The sequence below is a fragment of the Nesoenas mayeri genome (assembly GCF_963082525.1).
Source record: "Nesoenas mayeri genome assembly, chromosome: 19".
Classification (NCBI taxonomy): domain Eukaryota; kingdom Metazoa; phylum Chordata; class Aves; order Columbiformes; family Columbidae; genus Nesoenas; species Nesoenas mayeri.
The window spans coordinates 2,419,659-2,439,699 of record NC_137568.1 but is presented as its reverse complement, the minus strand read 5'-3'; the positions used below and the strand labels follow the sequence as shown (position 1 = coordinate 2,439,699).

Here is a 20,041-nt window from a genome sequence, read left to right as displayed (position 1 = left end):
CTCCCTTTACTAAAACCTCTGAGAAATGAACCTGCAGAAAACCCGTCACTAGTTTCTGACAGGATCTGTTGTTGTCTTATGCTCAGTGGCGTCGTGGTGGGAACATCCATTTCCCAGTACCTGCTGGAGAAGTCTCGCGTGGTATTTCAGGTGAGGACCAATGAGCCTCTGCCTCCTAGAGGGGTCCCTCTCTCTTTTATTCATATTTAATCTTCAATTTACTGTTAAATAACAGGGATGGGAATGAGTATTAGAACTACATCCCATTTCTTCTCTTAGCAAGATATATGTCCCCTCTGTGTGGCACAACATGATCACTTATTTTATTTGAATAAGACAGGAAGTCACTGTGTCTCCAACATGTTGAATTAAGCCACTTATTAGGGATTACTGGAAGTTAAATCTTTCCTCAACTAATTTTTCTTGATGTCTGGAGTGTGGAAAAGGTCAGATACTGGAGCGGTGTGGAAGGGACTGCTCTCACATGGAATGCTCTTAAAGTGTTAGTGAGAAACCCATTTCAAATGAAATAGTTTTTGAGTGGCTTCTAGCCTCACCTTGCTGACCTCGGAGTTCCATTGTCCCTGCTCGTTGAGTGTATTCTATAGGGTTTTGGAGATGGATATGGGTCAACTCTATGAACTGTGTCCCCTGTCAGGCCCATGGTGAGAGGAACTACCATGTGTTTTATGAGCTACTGGCTGGGCTCCCTGCAGAGCAGAAAGAGAAGATGTACTTGCAAGAAGCAGAGTCTGACTTCTACCTGAATCAGGTGAGTGAGGTGAGGATGCTCTGCAGCAGCTGATAGAGTGAAATGGCCAAGATGTCGCTTCTGCTTGGTTACTGAGGCACCTGATAACTTTGCCTCCCTCACAGGACTATGCTAAAATCTGCTTTGCTCCTTCTCACACCTGACCTAAGAAGGAATACCTTTGTCTCTTATATGATCTTTTTCTTGCCTTGAAGCCCCTTCTGCTCCCAAAGAAAGGTTTTCAGAAAGAGTCATTGTGTAGGTTCATGGCTCCACCCTGTGGTGAAGAAAGTATTTTCTTGTTGCTTTTCCTTGCATTTGCCATTTATTGTGGGACTGAAAAGAGCAAGAGATATTTCTTTCTACCTCTGGCAAAACACTTGCTTCATTGACTGAGTCAGTGGGTGGAAATTTTAAACCACTGAAACGTACTGCTGATTACAATCTATTTAAATTGGTAAATTGTTTGTCAGACTTATGCAAGCCATCACCTTGGAGCACAGTTTCTTTTGTTTAAGAATGTTTTCCATACTCAAGCTGTTCACAGCAATAAGAAGATATCTTTCCTTTTTCAACTGTGTGGATCAGCTTTCCCAGGTGAGCAAACTCTTTACAGCAGCTGTGGTCATGTGAGGAATCCTTGATGAATGATTACCATCACCTTTCCTTCAGGCAAGGAATGGACAAGTACCACTAAACACTCAAGGATGGAGGGCAATTAAGGGCACATCCCTTAATGGAGTGATGCTCCTAGTTGGCAAAGGGTCTGCATTGTAAACTCTTCAAGGAGATAGTTGACAGGACTGTCTCAGCCTGCTGCAGAGCAGAAAAGGCAAAAAGATCAGACCATGTGTAAAGAAGTTAGCAGAGACTGACAAAAATACTCTCAAAAACTCCAGAGAGAAGAGAGACTGGTCTGTCATGAATGCTGAGCTCCCACCAGTCGTGCCTTTGATCTTTATTTCAGATTTCTCCAGTCCTTAAAACAACTACTTCTCTGAAGTTTGCTGCTGGTAGCTCAGCTCCAACCTGGGCCAAAAGCAGCTGACCATGATTATCTGTCCCTATTGTCCCAGGGCAGAGCGTGTGACATCCTGGGGAAGGAGGACAGGCAGGACTTTCTGAACCTGGTGCAAGCTCTGGAGGGAATCAGCCTCTCGGACGACCAGCTGACCTCCACCTGGGCTGTCCTGGCTGCTGTTCTGCAACTGGGGAACATCTGCTTTACCTCCTCCGAGGTACACTGACCCCTGGCAGCCTGGGAACGGGCTGCTTGTGCTGAACGCTGCTGTCACCCCATGTGATGGGACCAGGGACGTTAGTCTTGACCAACGATATCCTTTGAAGACTATTCTGTTCTTTTGATATTAGGCTCTAGACTGACTTAGGCAAGGACAGAAGATGGGGGACAACCAAGGGTCCTTAGAGCTTGGGTGGCTCTTTGAGGAGTCAAAATGAACCTAGATGCTGGTGTTTTGCTCAGGCTGTGACCAGTTCTGTGCAGCTGAGGTGCTGCCAATACTACTGGAACCTTGTATCTCATCCACAGTTGAATCTATTGTTCTACATTATTTAGAAGGAGTCCTATGAACCTGCGGCTGTCGCCAGTGACACTGAGATTCAGATTGTGGCCAATCTGTTGTGTGTCTCAGCAGATCTCCTGCGAAGTGTTATCACCCACCGTGTCACTGTGAGTACCTTTTTGGCAATTTCTCATTCATCCTGAAGCATGGAATGCCCCAGCACAGTGCTCTGTCAGCAGAAGGACCACCACCTCAGAAGGCCCAAAATCTGGTGGGTAACAGCAGGAGTAAAAAGGTGGCTGTGCTGGATCAGTAATGGAAATGGGCTGGACCTCTCTAGTCACCTCTGTAAAAATGGCAGAACTCACATCTAAGAGGGCTCTTTTCTGACATGAGGTGGCTTCAGGCTTAACACTTTGGCCAGTCGACTCCCACTCTAAAATGTGGCAGCACAATTCTCTTTTAATTTTTGCTTTGATAGCTGAGTAAATTATCAGGCCAAATAGAAAAAAAAAAATCATTTATTAACTAGGCTGACTTCCTTGTAGATTTAAAGAAAAAAAAAGTGTATTTGTGAGATAACAACAGTAAATTCTGACTCTTTATGTATCCAGGTGACATCTTATGACCACATCTTCACCCCTCTGTCTGTTGAAGGAGCCGTCAATGCCAGGTGATTCTGCTGGTGTTTGGGTTGGTGAGATGTACCCAAGGGTGCTGTCTTTGCAGTAACTGGTTTTACTCCTCTCTCCTACTCAGGGACTCCATTGCCAAGACCCTGTATTACCTGCTCTTTGAGTGGCTGCTGCTGAGAATCAATGAGTGGTTGGCTCCCTGGGAATCAGACTGTGTTGTTGGCATTGTGGACATACATGGTTTTGAGGTAGCGTTTCCTATTTTTGATACTGTCTGGACTGCAAGTGCACATGCTGATTCTCCTCAGTCACCGCCAGAAATAGGAAATAGGAAGGTATCTGATGGGTGTTTCTTGTGCTTCAGCACATCCTGCTTCTCTGTTATTCCCAGCCTGAACAGGGACGAGTCCAGAATCCATTGAAGTTTCTGAAGAGATTCTCCCTGATCCACTGAGCTTTGTATCAGTCCAGGGATAGTAGAAGCTCAGATAATTTTGTAAGCAAAGGCTCTGCAAGGTGTTACTTTCTGAAACCGAGCTTAGGGTAGCATCTAGAGTCCTGGGTCAGGAATTGTTACCCTGTGGTGGGTACACACCCATGTCTCTGTCCCCATGGCACTCCTGGGGGCTTCCCAGACTTGCAGTAAGTAAAAACCAGGCAGAGAATGGGCTTAGCGTGATATGTGCCTGTGAGTTTTATGCTTGGTATTCTTATTAAAATCTGTGTGTTCTGATGAATGCTTAAAACAATGGAGTATATACGGGTGGGGTTGTGCTTTCAAGAATGGATCTCTTCTTTGTGCTCCGTCACAGCTTGTCTTGCCTCTTACTGTTCTGCCCAGCCAATAAATCAGACATAAGATGATTTGAATTTCTTAGATTCATTCACACATACTGATCACAACAACCTGCCCGAACCAGCAGCTCAGATCAGCACCATCTGGTGCTGTGCGTTATCCACAAGAAGACACAGCCTCCTGGGAGAGCTGTGAACTGGAGCTGATGATGCCTTTTTGTATTTGCAGGATCTGGGTGTGAACAGCTTAGAGCAGCTCTGCATCAACTTTGCCAATGAGCATCTCCAGCATTTTTTCAACCAGACTGTCATTGCCCAGGAAGAGGTAAATGGAGCTCATGCCAGCAGGGGAAAGGCAGCACATATACAGAAGGAGCTGAGGAAGCCTCAGCTGGAGAGCATTTTTTAGTGGGGAAGCAAGAAACTGAATAGACCTGGGCCTCTTAAACAGTACTTGTGGAATCCTGGGCCAAAGACCTGACTATTTAACATCTTCTACTAATTCTGTAGTAAATTAAGGGAAGGGGCTCCCTTTTACAGAATATATAGGTGAGTTCATCAGCATCAAGGACCCCAAGCCTCAGCTGGGATTTTTAGAGCCTGTTTGGTAGGTTCATTGTAGCGGTTTATGCACCACTCAAGTCTGGGGGATAAAAGTGTATTTATCATTTCACAGTTTACTTACCACTCTGCTTAGCAGCCTTCCTCTCTTAAATCAGGAAAATCATTAGTGACTTTAGAGGAAGTTTCATAAGACAAAACCAGATAATTCTGGGCAAGTACCTAACAGCAGTGAAGCACTAGTTTCCGAATAAACCAAATTCCTCTGTTAACTCACTCCATTGTTCTTGTTTGCATGGCTGTATTTGACTGATTGGTCTTTAACATGCAGGAGGAATATAGCCAGGAGCAGTTAGCTTGGATTCCTGTTTCCAAGATGTACAGTGAGTCATGCCTAGATTTCATTGCTGCAAAACCCCATGGCATCTTGCGTATCCTGGACGACCAGACTTCACTGACTCAGGTGAGAAGCTCTTATCCTCCTATGAAATCTCTTTCACAGGTTGTTTATGGTGAGGCAGCTAAACAGATTGAACATGGACTGTGTTTGCACAAGTATTAGATGGTTTTACCTTCAGTTTAACAGCAGCTTTTCAGCCTACTGGATATGCTGCAGCAGCAGAAAAGATGTTTGTCATCTCCTTTACAGGCCACTGACCACACTTTCCTCCAGAAGTGTCATTACCATCATGGAAACAGCCTTTGGTATGCCAAGCCCAAGCTGCCTTTGCCAGTCTTCACCGTGAAGCACTATGCAGGCCCTGTTACCTATCAGGTGAGCTGGGGGGGGCTCTGAGCAGCTGGAGCAAGAGGGCAGCTTGGAAGCGAGCCGAGGATGTCCTGATGGACCAGCTCCGAGTGCTGTGGTCAAAGCCCTGTCTTTGGAACTGCACATCGCTCTAGAGCATCAGTTCATCAGAAATGAGGAGATTCTTATTAAGAGAGGTAACTAAGCTGCCTCTGGGCAGAAGTAAAATAGGTAATGGCCTCAGCCACACAATAGTGAACATTGTTTGCCTCAGAGCCCTGGAAATCCAGGAAAGCTGTTGCTGCTGAAATAAGTGAGGAGTCAAAGCCTGCTGGGCAATGTGAAGGGGGAAAGGAGCAATCCCTCCTAAAAGCAGAAGTCATTGTCCCCTTCACTCTCTAGGGCTTTCCTCCTGTTCCACCCCTCCAGCTGTTTGCCCCAAGTCGGGGTGTGTGTAAGAGGGGTGCTTTCCTGTCTAGTTGGTGGTCTGAACAGTGCATTAAATCAGACTTTGCCTCTGCAGGTCCACAAGTTTCTTACTAAAAACCGTGACCAGCTGTGTCCAGAGGTGCTGGATATCTTCTCTCAGAGCCGCCTCAAGGTACTATAGTGGTTCAGGATGAAGACCGCTATTGTAGATACGTAACAAGCTACTCATTGATTTCATATGGAAGCAGAAAGTTCTTCATGAGGTGTCAAGAGAACCTGGTGGAATCATGAGGACTTTTGTTCTACTGAAGGACACTTGAGAATTGAGCAAGTCTTTTGCCTGCATTTGATATGTAAAACACACAGACTGTCTGAGGATGCAGCTGAGTTCCTGGCACTGCTAGGGGAGAGGGAGAATGGTCCCCTAAGTTTCAATTAGAATACATTTTTCTTTCTATGTAGTTGAGTGAGATTTGGACATTTCTTTGTTTTTACAGATGGTGTCTCACATTTTCCAGAAGGCTAAAGCTGCCTATAGTCAGCAAAGGGAGCTGAGGGCCAGAGACAAAGGTGTCAAGTCCCAAACCTCCACACTGGTGTCCAAATTCCAGCAGTCATTGCAGGACCTTACCACCAAGCTGAGAAGGTGAGAGATGCTGTTCTGGTGCCACCCCTGCAGTGGGCTGATTGCTGCGCCCAGAATTGTGTGAGGTCTTCCCAGGTCAGCACAGAGGAGGATGATCAAAGTTTCTTTCTTCTGTTTCGCAGGAGCCATGCCTTCTTCGTTCGCTGCATCACCCCTAATGCCAAAAAGGTAGGGCAGCACCAGTGCCTTAGTTCCTTGTAGTCCAGTCCTTTCCAGCAGCTCACCTTTTGCAGCTAGGGTTTGGATATCTTTGGTAGCTTGAAACTTTTCTTTCCCTTTCTCTGTCTCTCACCCTTCCCCATGGCCATGTGAGCTGTCCACATGCTGGAGGATAAGAAGCCAATGTCAGCTGGACACCAAAGGATGGGTTGGGTTTTGTGTTCCATCACCCATAGACCATGGGAAGGTCTAGCCGAAGGATGGAACAATAGAAGGACACCCTTTCTAAACGCTCTGCCCTCTGTCTCCTTTCTTTTTTCTTTATTTATTGTCTTATATTTTTCTTCTGCTTTATATTCACAGTTGTCAAATATCTTTGATGTGGATTATGTCACTTGTCAGCTGCGGCATTCTGGGATACTGGAGGCCATCCACATTAGAAAGGAGGGATACCCAGTCCGCCTTCCATTCCAGAACTTCCTAGCCAGGTACAGCAGTGTACAAGCTTGGGTTTCCCCAGCCATTTACAGCCTGGATGAACTTGTCAGCACATTGCGATTTGTTCTCTGAGCACTCCAGTTACAGCCCTGGCTTCTGTCATATCAACGTCTTGTCTTCCAGGTATGGCCTCCTGGCTGGGCGAGGGCACAACTGCTTGGAGGAAAGAGAAGGCTGCGCAGCAGTGCTGTCTCGTGTGGTCGGGAACCCCTCAGATCTCTATCAGATTGGAGTAACAAAGGTGATGACTATAGAGAATCCCATCTTGATCGCACAGGCCCAGCCATCTATTCACTGGCTGTTGGTGGACAGAGAACAGCTCAGCTCTCTGCCCAAAAAGGGAGAACATTGTGTGGCTTCACCTCCCTTTTGCTTTGTGTCTTGTCTCAAGTATGAAGGAGAGATTTTTAGCATTTCGGTTAAAGAAACAAGAGACTCTGGCTCCAGGCTGTTGCAGTAGCATGGCCAACTCTACCCAGCGTTCCCTGATGGACATCTGCGTTTCTACCTGGTTTTCTGTCCTCCACAAATACATCCATCTGTCACCTGCACCTGCTCCTCCTGCCCTCCCCAAATAAGGAGCCTTGAAGGCTACAAAGAGATAAACCAGCAGCTTTTATTATTGATCACTCTTAGAGAATCTGGCTGCTTTCCTTGTGGATCAGCAGCTGTTCTCTTTGCCCAGGTCTTTCTGAAGGAGAAGGCCAGGCAGCTTCTGGAGAGACGATGGAACCAGAGGCAGAGTTGGGCCATTGTAACTCTGCAAAGGAACTTCCGACGCCTCCTTCGCCGCAGACACCTCCGTGTCCTCCAGGAGAAAGTCGTAATCATTCAGGCTCACTTCCGAGGTTACCAGGCAAGGTCAGGAGTCAAAGATCAGGCAAGATACAGCCTTTTGTCCTCGTCCCGGACAGCAAGATGGGGATATGCCTGTCCAGGCCTCTCCTTGTGTGGGCTCCTGGACTGTTCTGCAGGGAGGTGTCCTGTTATTGGAATGGTGGAGGAGGGACTGACTTCCCAGTCTGGTTCCCAACACTGAGCAGATGTTCTAGGGGAAATACAGCTGCTGCCAAAACTATTACTATAACTCGCCTGTTCTAAAGCTGATATTGTGATAGCTAGAGTAAAGGTTGTAGGGAAAACATCTAAGAGAGGACCAGGCTTAACACATAAGACCAAATCCAGACTGGCTTATTGTAATAATATCCTGTATGGCCCATACTCTCGAATAGAATCCACAGCCTGCCTAAATCTTGTTGAAGTTTCCCTCTTCAGCAGTTCTCCTCTTTTCACATCCCTCTAGGAAGCGTTACAGGAGGCTGAAGACGACTTTGGTGCAATTTAACACCATGATTTTGATCTCTAGATCTTTGATTCAAAGGCGAAAGTACTGCCAGGTAACACTCTTCTCAGGACAAGGTGAACTGCAGGAGCTATTTCTACCCTAGGCAGAACGAGCTGGTGACTGGGTGAGGCCAGGGCAGGGATGGCTTTAGCAAGTTTATTGGAAATGATCCTATGAGATGTCTTTCACTTTCTGGCTGGTATAAATGTAGTCAAAACAAGGAAACAGAGACTGGAGCCTTCTCTCCCTAGACAAAGTTCAGAATTGGCAAAGGTAGTACGAATGCAGCCGATTTGTATGTCTGTATATGTGAGCTTCTCTAAGTTGCCCCACACAAGACATGAGTTTATTCCATCTGTAGTCTCCAGAGCCACTGTTGTTCTCAAGCTGTAGGGAATCATTCATCTTGCTCTTTTAGTTGTCCAGTTCAATGTATGGTGTTTTGTCAGATGGTGACTGAAATGCACGATTTTTTCAGTCCATGCTGATCTTTCCCTGAGTCCTTTCAGCTGCCTCAGGCTGCTGAAGTCTTGGCCCTTTGGGAATCAACTTGGCCCATAATTGGTCTGAGAATGGGCTGGCAGTGGTTTAAGAAGCTGGAAAATTGTGTGAAGGAGAAAGCTGTGACTCTGTCAAATGGGTTGGATGTATTTTGCACAAGGTATTAAAGAGAAAACTGAAATGAGGAAATCAGACCACTCATCCTTAAAATAGCAACTAACATCCCTATCATAGTCAGCTTCACAAGGGAGGGACCAGGACAGCTCCTGGCATGACCAGCAAAGAATAGGGTGGAGCGTTAAGGTTAGTGTTGTGGTTGGAAGGCTGCAGAGGTTCCCTCTGCCATGCCTTGCCATGCCCAGAGCAGTGTGTGTTTCTGTTCCTTTTCCTGCCCCTTCCTACTTGGGCAGCATCCAGCTTTTCTTTCTCCCAGGTAACCACAACAGCACAGCTCTTTTGAATCTGTTTCTGTTCCTCTGGTGTTTGCTTGCTGAGGTCTCTGTACATGCAGTAGCAACAATAAAGGTTGCAAAGTTCACCTGCTGCAAAGTTTCTCCTCCCACCCCACAGCCCTGCCCTTTGGACTTTAGCATGCCTACTGTCTTTCTCAGCTCAACCCTCATAACCTCCCATCTAGTCACACCATTCTCCAATATAGACAAGCAGGAGAGAGAGAGAGAGAGGGGGAGACAGAGATCCTCCTTTTCCATCTTGGAGCGGGAGTCAGGTGAGTTGTTGAGGCTGGGGGACAATAGAATGGATGGGAAAGGGCAGAGCTGCAAGGGAGTTTCGCTTTTGGTATCGCTGCAACCCCCTCTAAAGGGGTCCCTCTCCAGGGACCAGTTTGTCCATACGTGTTCAGGCTGTGTTACTGTATTTTTTGATGCTGGAGAAGGCAGGTGAATATTTCTGATAGCTGCTGTGTGTTTTTGTCCTGAGAAATATCCAATGCCAGGCAAGGGAGGAAAGGTGTGGCAGGGATGCTGGGCAGGTGGTGAAGCTCTTGCTGTTGAATTGTGCTGTGTGGGGCAGGTGGTGTTTCAGCAAAGCTCTAAGGGCTTTGCCTGGGCATCCCCTTCCTAATACATTGTGTTGAGTTCTAAGAAGGCTCTGCAGCTGTTCTGTCATTTTGTCTGCTGGAGCAGGACACCAGCTTCTGCCCATCTGCAGAGTCTGCCCTCAGAAGAAGCTGAAAGTGGCATCATATATGTCTGTTCTCACCCCACTTTCATCTCTTAACAGAAGGAATTAGAGGAGAGGAAACACAGAAGAAGTTCTCTGGCCAGTGGTGGCACAGAGAACAGTCCCAGCCAAGGAATGGTAAGTTGTCAAATGGTGTGGGTCAGTGTGAGATAAAACAAGCACTGCTGAGAGTTTGTGGAGGGAGATGCCAGTTTGCTGATGAGTAGAGGTTTTGCTATTCAGATTTTAACAACAACAAAAAAAACAACAAAAGCTCAGGCTTTGTGCCTTTGCCTTGGTTCCATAGCATCTTAATCTAAGCAGCCCTGTCTGAAATCCCATGACCTGATGTTATATGCAGACATTGATGCTGTTATAGTGTGTTTCATTGGCCCGTTAACTTCCTACCTTGCACAAATGCGTCATGCAAGGTAAAAAACAGTGACAAATCGAGGCTCATTGGCCAGATTCTCATCTGAATTACCCAGGTACAGATCTGACCTTCCTTAGGAACCTCCAAAATAGTGGTGTGTGTCAAAGATCTGCATCAGGTCTCTATTTATGCTGTAGGACTCTTGGATACTGAAAAATAAAAATGGCAGAAAGAAGGAGCAGGAGGAAACGGCCCTTACCCTTCAAATGAAATCTCTTCTGTGCAACATGCTGAACTTGTTAGTAATGAAAGATGAGTCAGAAAAAGTCAACTTCCCTGTCACTTCTCCTGTGACAGTTGATTTTTTAGGAACTACTCACCCTTCTATCCTTTGCTGACCTGTGCCATATACCTGTGTTCATATGATACTTGCCTATTAGTAATGCTTCTGAATATTGCATAGGCAGAAATCACTGGTTTTGCTCAGATGCTCAGTCCTTCTTCTGTCTGGCTTTTCAAAGGCAGCTTTAGGCAGTCTCAGCAGAAGAGCTGAGGGTTTATGTGTTGTCTCAGTGCTGGTACCCCAGCTGGTACTGACGTGCTCGCTCTCTCCACAGGACGTGGGGCTGCTGGAGGTCCCTGCAGAGCTCGCTGCCCTCCTGCACTTCGCTGAAGGTGAGAAATCCTCCTCCTTCCCTCCCTTTCCTGCACTTACTTGACTGTTTATTTCCTTGTTTTCTGGCAGCTGAGGTAGGTGGTTGTTCTAACTGCTGCCTGTCACTTCAGTTGTATTTAGTTTATTATTATTGCAGTGTAAATATAATAAAGGCAAATGCTGTCATGTATATTGTTTCCCAGCACGACAGGGTGGAAATGAGACTTGGGGCAGTGGGCAGAACACCAGATTAAAATTCAGTATCTTTGTTACCTTTTCAGCTCTTCTTTTGAACTGTGCTATGTGGCAGCAAACTGTTTAATGAACCTGAGTCTCTTGCAGAGCTGGGTATCTGGAGTATGAGAATTTAAAGCCATCTTTTTTCTACTCAAAAATCTTTAAGGAAATTGAAAGTGAAGAAGTCAAAACTATGATTTCGGTACTTCAAATAAATATTTGGATTTTCATTAAAAACTACTTCTTCAAAAGTAATTATTTTAAAATTGAAGCAGATAAAACCAATGGAACAACTTAAGGATGTAACAATATAACAATTAAAGGAAAATGTTTTGCTTAGGATGGAAAGTTTTTTGGTTTGTTTTCAAATCACTAAAATACCACTATCTGAAATAATTTCCCAAGTTTTTGACCTGATCTTGAGCATTAAGTTATTTGCAGTTTTCTTTCCTCTGTAACTCTTTGTACAATGTACAAATTTAAGTTGCAAATAGGCAGGATTTGCCTGATCATGTTGGTATAGCATCTAACAAAGTGACAGCTGTATCTTTGGCCTTCCATATAGTACAGTAAAAGTTACAATTAGGCAGAAGAGTTGTGAATTGGAGCAGACTGTGCTGAATTCCCAAATACCTCATACTTCCTGGCATTCCCCTCTATGGACCATCACCTGGTGTAGTGAGCAATGTCACCCAGGGGAGCTCAGGGGACAAACCACACTGAAAGTGCTGAAAATGAGAGGTGGTGAGATGTAGAGAGAAGGAGGAGAGCATCAGGGGACGTGCTGGTTTGGAGATAAAGGAATGCACAGTAGTGCTGCATTGAGAAATCTCTTCATTTAGGAAGATGTTTGCTACAGGTGCTGCTACAGGTGCTCAGGGAAGGTTAGATGCATGTTAGCCATGCATTGCACTGTAAGTCGAGTGTATTCCAGCTGCCTTTCCAACTGCTACAACACAAGACCTCTCTTCCTCTTGCAGGTCAGCACCGAGCGCAGGCCCACCAGATAACTGAGGCGTTGCCTCCAGAAGTCAGGGTCAAAGATGACCTTTCCCTCCCGCCCACCATCAACAGCTATCCTTTCTCCTCCTTCATTAAGTCACACTTCCAGGTAGGAGCTCTCTATACCTCTTAATTGCTTCCCCACTGGGGATACACACTAGTTCTAGTAACACCAGGAACAAGCTGTTTCTATATTTGTGTTTCTTTTAGAGGACAGATTTCCCTGCCCCTGGTCAGCCTCTGCAGCACTCCTTAACACGTCTGGATGCTGAAGACCAGGAGAGTGCGCTTGAGATCAACAAACTGGTAAGAGGCATCTTTCTTGACTTGGGGCTTTGTTGAAGAACAAGTGGCCATGAGACAATGTTTTGACACGTTTATATAACAAGATGCTGCTGGTGGGTACTGTTCTTACATGGTGTGTTAGCAGAGCAGAACAAATATCTCCTTCTAGACACCAGAGCGGCCTGGCAGAGATCACATGCAGCCCCTTGGGCTTGCTGTGTTCTTGGTGAGCCTTAGACCAGACATAGAGCAGTGAGATCCAAGTGAATTGCCTGAAGATGTAGCCTCAGAATTTGGCAGGGCATATAGGCATTAGAGTGCTAAGCCTTACTTTCCCAATATTCTAAATTCAGTAGCAATGACAGCATAAGGGAAATCTGTCTTCTCAAGCACTTTTTTATGACTGACAGAGAAGAATAAGTTTAATTTAACTCAGATCTTTTCCGTGATGTGTCTTATAGTGAATATGTTGATTGTATCTCAGGCATATGGTTGTGTCAGTACACAATAGGGAACAGTGAACTCTTCTATAACGGCTGGAATGAGGCAGGGACTTTGTCATCAGGAAAACTGCACCTAGGACCGCACCCTCGTTCTGTAGTGTTTGTGTAAGGAGAATGGTGTTATTTATTTCACCTCTGTTTATGTGAAACATGCATTTCTTCTTAAAAATAGTAATGTTGGCTCTCTGAAACTGAAATGAGACTTCAGATAATTTCTAAGTAAATCCAATAATCCTTTTGAGAATTACATGTAATTAAAATAAGCCCATTGGGAAAGGTAATACCTAAAACCAGTCTCTTGTTTTGTCCTAATGGTGCCAATTACAGAAGAGCATAAGCTTCAATAAAATCATGTGAATAGGTTTAAGTAGACTATTATTATTTTTCTGAAGATAAAGATAATTTTTCTCCATTGCTAATAAAAAATATAGCCATTACTTTGGCAAAGGATGTAACGAATAGGGATTTACTACAAAGAATTCCATGAAAATTAAACAACCACCATCTCCTGTTTTTCTTGGTGAATCTCTGACACGTTTACTACCCTTAGCCATTTAAAGTGTTGTACTCTGAGAAGAAATAGGCCATCACTCGTCAATGTTCTTTTCAAAACTGTCCATGGAACATTTCAGAAAAATCTTAATCTAATGATGTATTCAAGTGTAGAGGCTGAAAGAAATTATTCTGTACCTGAGGGTGAGAAGTAGAAATTACAAAAGCATCTAAGATTTTGATATGCATAGCCAAGAAGCTGAATCATGGCTCAAGTGAGTTGGTTGAGATACCACTTCTCATACTACTTGGTATAATATTAACTACACCGAAGCCTTTTCAACATTCAGTTCTCAGACAGTCTTCGCTCATGTTTGGCTCTCTGAGCTTTTCACAAAGATCAGCTAAGCATAATTTTTTGATGTATTTTTACAGCTAAGCAGCCTGTGGGCTCAGGCACAGTAACAACCAACCTATGGGAACTTGCTTGTGTATCTGAGCTCTGCCCAAAGGGCAAGTGTTTTGTCCAAGGACAAATTCTGAGTTAGAGGCATAACTAAGAAGAGACTGAAGTCATCCTGACTTCTAGTCAGGATCCAGTGTCTATGAACACTGCCTCCCAAATTCCCTAGAACTTAGGTGGTGCACAAACCCCCAAAACAGATCCTGATCTCAGTGTTGGCTACTTTTCTTAGGCCCACAAACACTGTTGTGTCTACAACCCAGGCTGTCACCTTGCAACAGAATTTAGGACAGAGGGTTACAGCTAGAGCTCTCTTCCTTTTTTTTTCTTTGGATGCTTCTAGATCTTACGGTTCATTGGTGACAAGAACCTCCGTGGCTGGCAGGAGATACTTCTGGGCAATTACATTGCCGGGAGAGGTTTGAATAATGTTGCTCTGCGCAATGAAATCTTCAGTCAGGTGGTTGCCCAGACCTGGAAGAACCCAGACATGGAGCATAGCCAGCGAGCTTGGGTCCTGATGGCAACTTTGCTGAGCTGCTTTGCCCCTTCACCAGCACTGGAGAAGCCATTGCTGAAGTAAGGAGGAGAAAAGACTTACCTACACTTTCATTAAGGTTAAGAGAGATGAGCAGTGTGTTAACGGTGGTTGCCTTTTCCTAGATTCGTGTCAGACCATGGCCTGGAGGGCTACAACGCTGTTTGCCAGCGCAAGATCTTGACAGCAGCACAGCACACAGAAGTAGATGCTACGTTGTCTCGGGTCTACCCTCCAACTCAGCTGGAGTGGACTGCAAACCAGAGGAGAGGGAGGATGGTGCTGGACGTTCATACCTTTAACGGTAACTTGGGCTTCTGCCTTTCTGCTATCTTCTAGTCCCTAAGGATTTTCCAGTGCAGAAGTCAGCATTCAGAAGATACTTCCCTCATGTCAGTAAAGAGGGATTGGAATGCTGATTACTTCTGGCTGGTACAACCATGGGGAACACAAGCATCTGAATCTAGATACAAAATTCCCAGTCTGGGCCTGATGAGACCTGCTGCTCAGGCTGAGGGATGAGATTCATCTGGGTTTGGGCCCATATCAATGGACTTTGTCTTTCTTCCTCCTCAAATATTGACTTATGCTGCCTCTTGAGAGCTCAGAAGCTCTGACATGAACGCAGGACACCCCTTCTCTGGGTCCTTGGTGACTGGAGTGCTGGCCCAAGCAAACCAGGACACTGCGAGGATTTTCAGCTCTTGGGTTGGAAACGCCAACCTGTGCCTTCAAAGGGTTATTTTGAATGTGAATGTGTTCATGTGGAGCCCTCCATGTGCTCCCAGTCCTCCTGTGCCCCCACTCAGGAGCATGTATGACTTTCCAGCTGGACTCTGCCTTGTCCTGCCGAGCTTAGGCGTTGCTCTGCATCCCACCAGGGAGGCTGTGTGCACTGACTTCCTTTTCTGTGCTAGAGGAGAAGTTCTCAGCTGAGGTGGAGTCCTGGATGACCGGGGAGCAGTATGCAGGCTGGATCCTGAGTGCAAGGTACTGCCAGAGGGTGGGAGAAGATCTGGGGGTGTGAAAGAGGCTGTTTCTAAGGTTCAGACTGGTCAGGGCTGCAGGCTCGAATTTATATGGTCAGATATGGAATTGCTGCTCATTACCCTCTCTGGCTTGTGCTCTCTCCTTCACCCACCTGATCTAGTGGAACGTATTTCTTCCCATGACAGGGGAGTTGGAACTAGATGATCTTTAAAATCCTTTCCAACCTAAACCATTATATGATACTATGATTCTACAATTCCACTAGTGTGCATAAACTGGTCTGCTTTAGGAACAGAGGAATCACTGGTGTGATCTGTCAGAGCAGCTTCAGAGAAAAGATTAGTCAAAGAAGACCAAATCTTGAGTGATTCTGTTTTTTTTCTTGACCCTGGACATCTAAATGTTGATTCAAACCCTAAATCTTAAGGGCAAGGGAAGAGGAAACACAATGCAGTGTATTCCTTTCTCTCCCTTTCCTCTGCCTGCCTGGACATATTTTCTCTCCTTCGTTTCCCTGTTACCAGTGGCTGTGATAAGAAGTCTCGAGGATGGTCTGTCTCCATGTTTACTGGCAACACGTGGCAAGACCTGCTGGGCTGTGACTTTGTGCTGGACCTCATTGGAGAGATGGAGGAGTTCAGCAACCTCAGCAGCCCCTCTCAGTCCTCAGCTGAGTACCCCATCACTCCTGTAACGGACAGAAGCTTCCTCCAGGGCTCCGACCTGGATTCGTGAGTCACCTCATCCTCCTGCTGCACCAATAGTGGCCCTGTTGCCCAGTGGCTTGTCTTTCTCTCGGCACTCTGTGCTGTCCCCATCTCATTTTCTTCTTCAACAGGATCCCTCCTGCTCCAGGCATCCGGGCCCCTACCTTCCCACCGCCGAGCCTGCCTCCAGAATTCGGCAGTCACTATCCAGGTGAGCTCCTGCCCAGGACGGTGGATGGCTCTGGGAAGGGCTAGAGGGGCCCCAGACAGGGAATTGGAGCAGAAGGGGAAACAGGTGATTCTTCTTGGATGTAGAGCAAGGGCTCCACTCCAAAACATGACTGTCTAATGGGGACCTGCCTTGTCACCAGTCTTCTCTCTGCTCTTAGATCCAAGATTCAGAGATGACTCGAGGACCCCTGTAGGCTTGGATCACTATGTGGATGATCTTTTCAGCCCTGTGTTGCATCAAAACTCAAGAACATCAGTAGGTTTCTTTTGATGTTCCCTTCTTTCTCTCTGCAGCTCTCCTGTCCCTGTGCATCCCTCCAGCTTGTCTCTGCCTATTCACTCTGCCTCTTCTCAACTCAGATATGCCTTTGAATGGCTCTCCCCCTGTGAAGTCTATCTTTCTGAGCTCAGATAACTCTGTTTTTTCTTGATGCAGGATATGGAGAGCAGGGAGAGTCTGACTGGACGCATGAAAGGAGGTGGGAAGATTGGACCCACACAGAGAGGAATCTTTCCTTCCACAGGTCTGTAAGGGGATGGGGACAGCTGGCAGCACCTGTGGGGCTACATAAGGTTCAGTGAGCACAAGTCAGGGAGTCCCTTAAATACTAATTATTGCATGGGCTCAACTGATTAATGAAGAGCATTGGTCTTTAGCGTACGTTGTCAGAAATTGCACTCCTTACTCCCAGGTGCTGGGAGACATGCTTCGGGGAAGGTGAGGGTACCACCTTTATTCTGCTTTTAATTTATGTCTTGAGTTGGTCTCAGGGTCAAGGCAACAGGTAGCTTGCTTCTGACCCAGGCCACCTCTTCCCTGGGCCAATACTTGTGGGTCCTGTATTCACCTTTTATTCACCTTGTGCTTTCACAAAATAGTTGCTGCTTTTCTCAGGAGAGGATTTTAATCTTTCTTATTGCTTCCTTACAGACTTTCCCATCATCTCTAGCTATTCCCTGGGTTAGTAAGTCTGAACCCTACAGAGGTTCTGGTTTGTGTGTTTGGTTTCTTTACTCTTCCTCATTTCTGTGGAGCTAAGACTCAGGAATTTTCAGTAGGGTGGAGTCAAACACCAATATATTAATGGCATTGAGAAATCTGCGTGTGTAGGAACACACCCAGCTGTTTCAGAAAGGTGGGGAATGTCCTGTTCAGATCATTACTGAGACTGGGAGTATTTTTGGCTACTGTGGAGGCTCTGGGGCATGACAAATCCTGTCGCAGATCACTGGCCTGAGGCCAGTCTGTCACTTATGTGGCTACTTGTGTCAGTGTGGGATGTGAAGGTCTCTCCATGGCATCCCTGGGCCATTCTCACTGGCGATGACTCCATGATTCAGTAGACCTGTGCTGTGTGCTGACTCACTCCTAGCTCAGACTGATCTCCGTGCCCCTTGCTCTGATGGCTTTGCCCCCGGCAGGATTTCTGTTTTGTGGCTTGATTAGCGGGAGCAGAAGAATTCCTTTCTCCACACAGTTCCTTCACATGATACACAATGCCACCCATGACACAGGGCTCGTTCATTCACCCTTGCTACCTGCTGCAAAGAGACCAATATGGATGTGGCAGTCCCAGAGATCTTTGCCCAAACCTCAAGAGGAGCCCTTTTCTGTAACCATACATAGGAGTTATTTATATGCTTAGTCATGAAGGATGGTGGTGTCCTAAGCTACGCTGCAGAAGCAGGATCTGGATCCTGTTATTGTAAACTCTTGCAGGCCACACATTTCTGTTTGGTTTCCATTTTTGCCTTGAGTTTTGCAGTGTCCTGCTGTGTGTGAAGAAATAAATGGTTGGTGCATGTGGAGAGAACCAGCCTATGTGTTGAGTTCTGTGGGGATTCATCAGGGCTTTCTGATCTGGGATTCCCCAAAAGCACCGTGCATGTGGCCTTTTGCCTCTAGGCTTCTCTGGAATGAGTCAAGTGCCAGTTTACCAGCCCATGCCTTCCATGATGGGGATGCCTATGATGCCGGCAGCTGGCGGGGTTGCACCTATGCCAGGTAATAACAGTGTTTCAGTAACTATACAGGGGATAGGAGGGTGGGTGATGTAATGGACCCTGTGCATTTAAGTGTCAGGCGAGGTGCACAGTGAGTGCTCAGTGCTGATGCTAAGGCACCATGGGGAACCATTGCCCGTAAGTGTTTGCAGACCTGTGTGTCTTCCACAGCCATGGTCATGCCGCAGCCTGTGGTTCCAGCTGTAGATGCCAGTCAGTTAGCAGCACAACAGCAAGCCTTTATCAACCAGCAAGCCATGCTCATGGTGAGTGGAAGGGACTGGCTGGGAGGGGCCCAAGAACTGGGGACAAACAATGCACTGGTGTATGTGCTGCCCTCCTGCCTTAGGCCTGCTCTGTAACACTCTGTGCTTATGTGCTGGAGATTAGTTATGTAAAGTTGAGATTATTTAAGACTGCAGAAGAGGGAACCCCCTTTTTTGCCATTTGTGTACGTGGGAACACCATAGGTGAGTGAGTAGCAGGGACAAGAGCAGGCCCCAAGAAGCCTCAACTGTAATTCCCATGTGGTTTTAAGATGTGATTTGCTACAGATCTGCAGTGTTCTGGTTTCTGTACAAGTCCTTGTGAGTGCATGGAGGTCCCAGCTCTCTCACTGCTAGCTGAGTCTTTTGGGTGTTGTTAGGAGCTCTGCATACTTGGCCAGGTGGGAGCAGACTCACAGACATGCCTTGTCCCATAACACTGGGAAATCTACAGTTGACTATATAGGTGTTCGGTGATTACCAGTGAAAGAATGGGACAGCCTGAGTGATGGCCGGTGTTCTTGTGTAGCCTAGAACTCATGGACATAGCAATTCTTTCCTCCAGGCCCAGCAGATGACCCTTCAAGCCATGAGCATTTCCCAGCAACAGCAGCAGCAACAACAGCGGTGGCAACCACCTCTCAGGAGCTCAAAGCCAAGAGTCTCAAGTCCACCACGACCCCAAGCCCCATCTCCAGCCTCAGCCCCAGTCCCAGCCACTTTCCCAAAACCCAAGAAGCCTCCCAGCAGCCAGAATGCTGCACCACCACCACCAAAGGCTCCAGAACCACCGGCCAAGGCAGAAGAATCGGTATGAGAAACAAACAGTGGTGGTGAATTTGTTTTGAATGTCATGATTTGTGTTTGCTCTGCTTCCCTTTCAGCGTGGCAGTGGTTTGGCAGAGAGCAGAGAGCTATGCTTACCTGCGATACTGATGTCTTTCAGACTCTGCTTGCTGAGTCTTTAAGACACAGGATTAAACGTTGGTGGCATTAGCTCTGTGGAGCTTTGGCTGCAGTGTTGGCCAGTTAATTCCCAGCTGATCTGATTTTTGCCACAGGAAAATTCATCACTCTTGAGTTCTTTTTCTTCCGGCAAGCTGTCTTTGGCCTCTAACATACCTTCTCTGGGCTTGGTTGATGATTCCTTGGGTCAGAGACTGATCTCTTGGGACAATTCCAGATGGAGACAAGTTCTAGATCAGAACTTGGCGAGGGAAGATCACCTCTGAACTTAAGTGCACTATGGTATCTGCTGGCCAGTGCTAACTAGCGTGTTGTGAATTGCTTGCAGGTTTATGACTACACGGAAGATGAGTACGAGTACTCCAACAGTGAAGATGATGACTATCCTCGGGAAACTTTCCAGCAGAAGAGAGAATATTTTCAAAGGATGGGTGAGCATCTACCACATTCTGCGACCTCCCTGGCATAACGAGGTGTTCTTGTCTCCCTGTCTGGAACCTAGCTAATACCTGCAGGAGCTGCTGGTGCTGTGTGGAGCAGGAGTTTTGGGAGCCCA

The 20,041-nt window shown here is 46.4% G+C and overlaps 1 protein-coding gene across 1 annotated transcript in view; it reads left to right on the top strand.

Moving 5' to 3' along the window:
- The window catches only part of MYO15B (myosin XVB), a gene marked incomplete at both ends in the record, with an annotated part of 41,186 nt that overhangs the window by 7,348 nt on the left and 13,797 nt on the right, over positions 1-20,041 (top strand). The window contains 31 exons of the mRNA XM_080356737.1: positions 87-150; positions 659-772; positions 1,828-1,989; positions 2,328-2,441; positions 2,889-2,947; positions 3,034-3,157; positions 3,934-4,029; positions 4,597-4,728; positions 4,915-5,040; positions 5,537-5,614; positions 5,940-6,088; positions 6,211-6,256; positions 6,611-6,735; positions 6,869-6,986; positions 7,431-7,606; positions 8,049-8,142; positions 9,834-9,911; positions 10,764-10,821; positions 12,019-12,149; positions 12,251-12,346; positions 14,127-14,362; positions 14,447-14,625; positions 15,239-15,311; positions 15,836-16,042; positions 16,150-16,229; positions 16,408-16,505; positions 16,686-16,773; positions 18,156-18,254; positions 18,425-18,519; positions 19,085-19,330; positions 19,814-19,916. Coding sequence (XP_080212863.1) covers positions 87-150; positions 659-772; positions 1,828-1,989; positions 2,328-2,441; positions 2,889-2,947; positions 3,034-3,157; positions 3,934-4,029; positions 4,597-4,728; positions 4,915-5,040; positions 5,537-5,614; positions 5,940-6,088; positions 6,211-6,256; positions 6,611-6,735; positions 6,869-6,986; positions 7,431-7,606; positions 8,049-8,142; positions 9,834-9,911; positions 10,764-10,821; positions 12,019-12,149; positions 12,251-12,346; positions 14,127-14,362; positions 14,447-14,625; positions 15,239-15,311; positions 15,836-16,042; positions 16,150-16,229; positions 16,408-16,505; positions 16,686-16,773; positions 18,156-18,254; positions 18,425-18,519; positions 19,085-19,330; positions 19,814-19,916 — 3,644 coding nt within the window. The remainder of the gene's footprint in view (positions 1-86; positions 151-658; positions 773-1,827; positions 1,990-2,327; positions 2,442-2,888; positions 2,948-3,033; positions 3,158-3,933; positions 4,030-4,596; positions 4,729-4,914; positions 5,041-5,536; positions 5,615-5,939; positions 6,089-6,210; positions 6,257-6,610; positions 6,736-6,868; positions 6,987-7,430; positions 7,607-8,048; positions 8,143-9,833; positions 9,912-10,763; positions 10,822-12,018; positions 12,150-12,250; positions 12,347-14,126; positions 14,363-14,446; positions 14,626-15,238; positions 15,312-15,835; positions 16,043-16,149; positions 16,230-16,407; positions 16,506-16,685; positions 16,774-18,155; positions 18,255-18,424; positions 18,520-19,084; positions 19,331-19,813; positions 19,917-20,041) is intronic.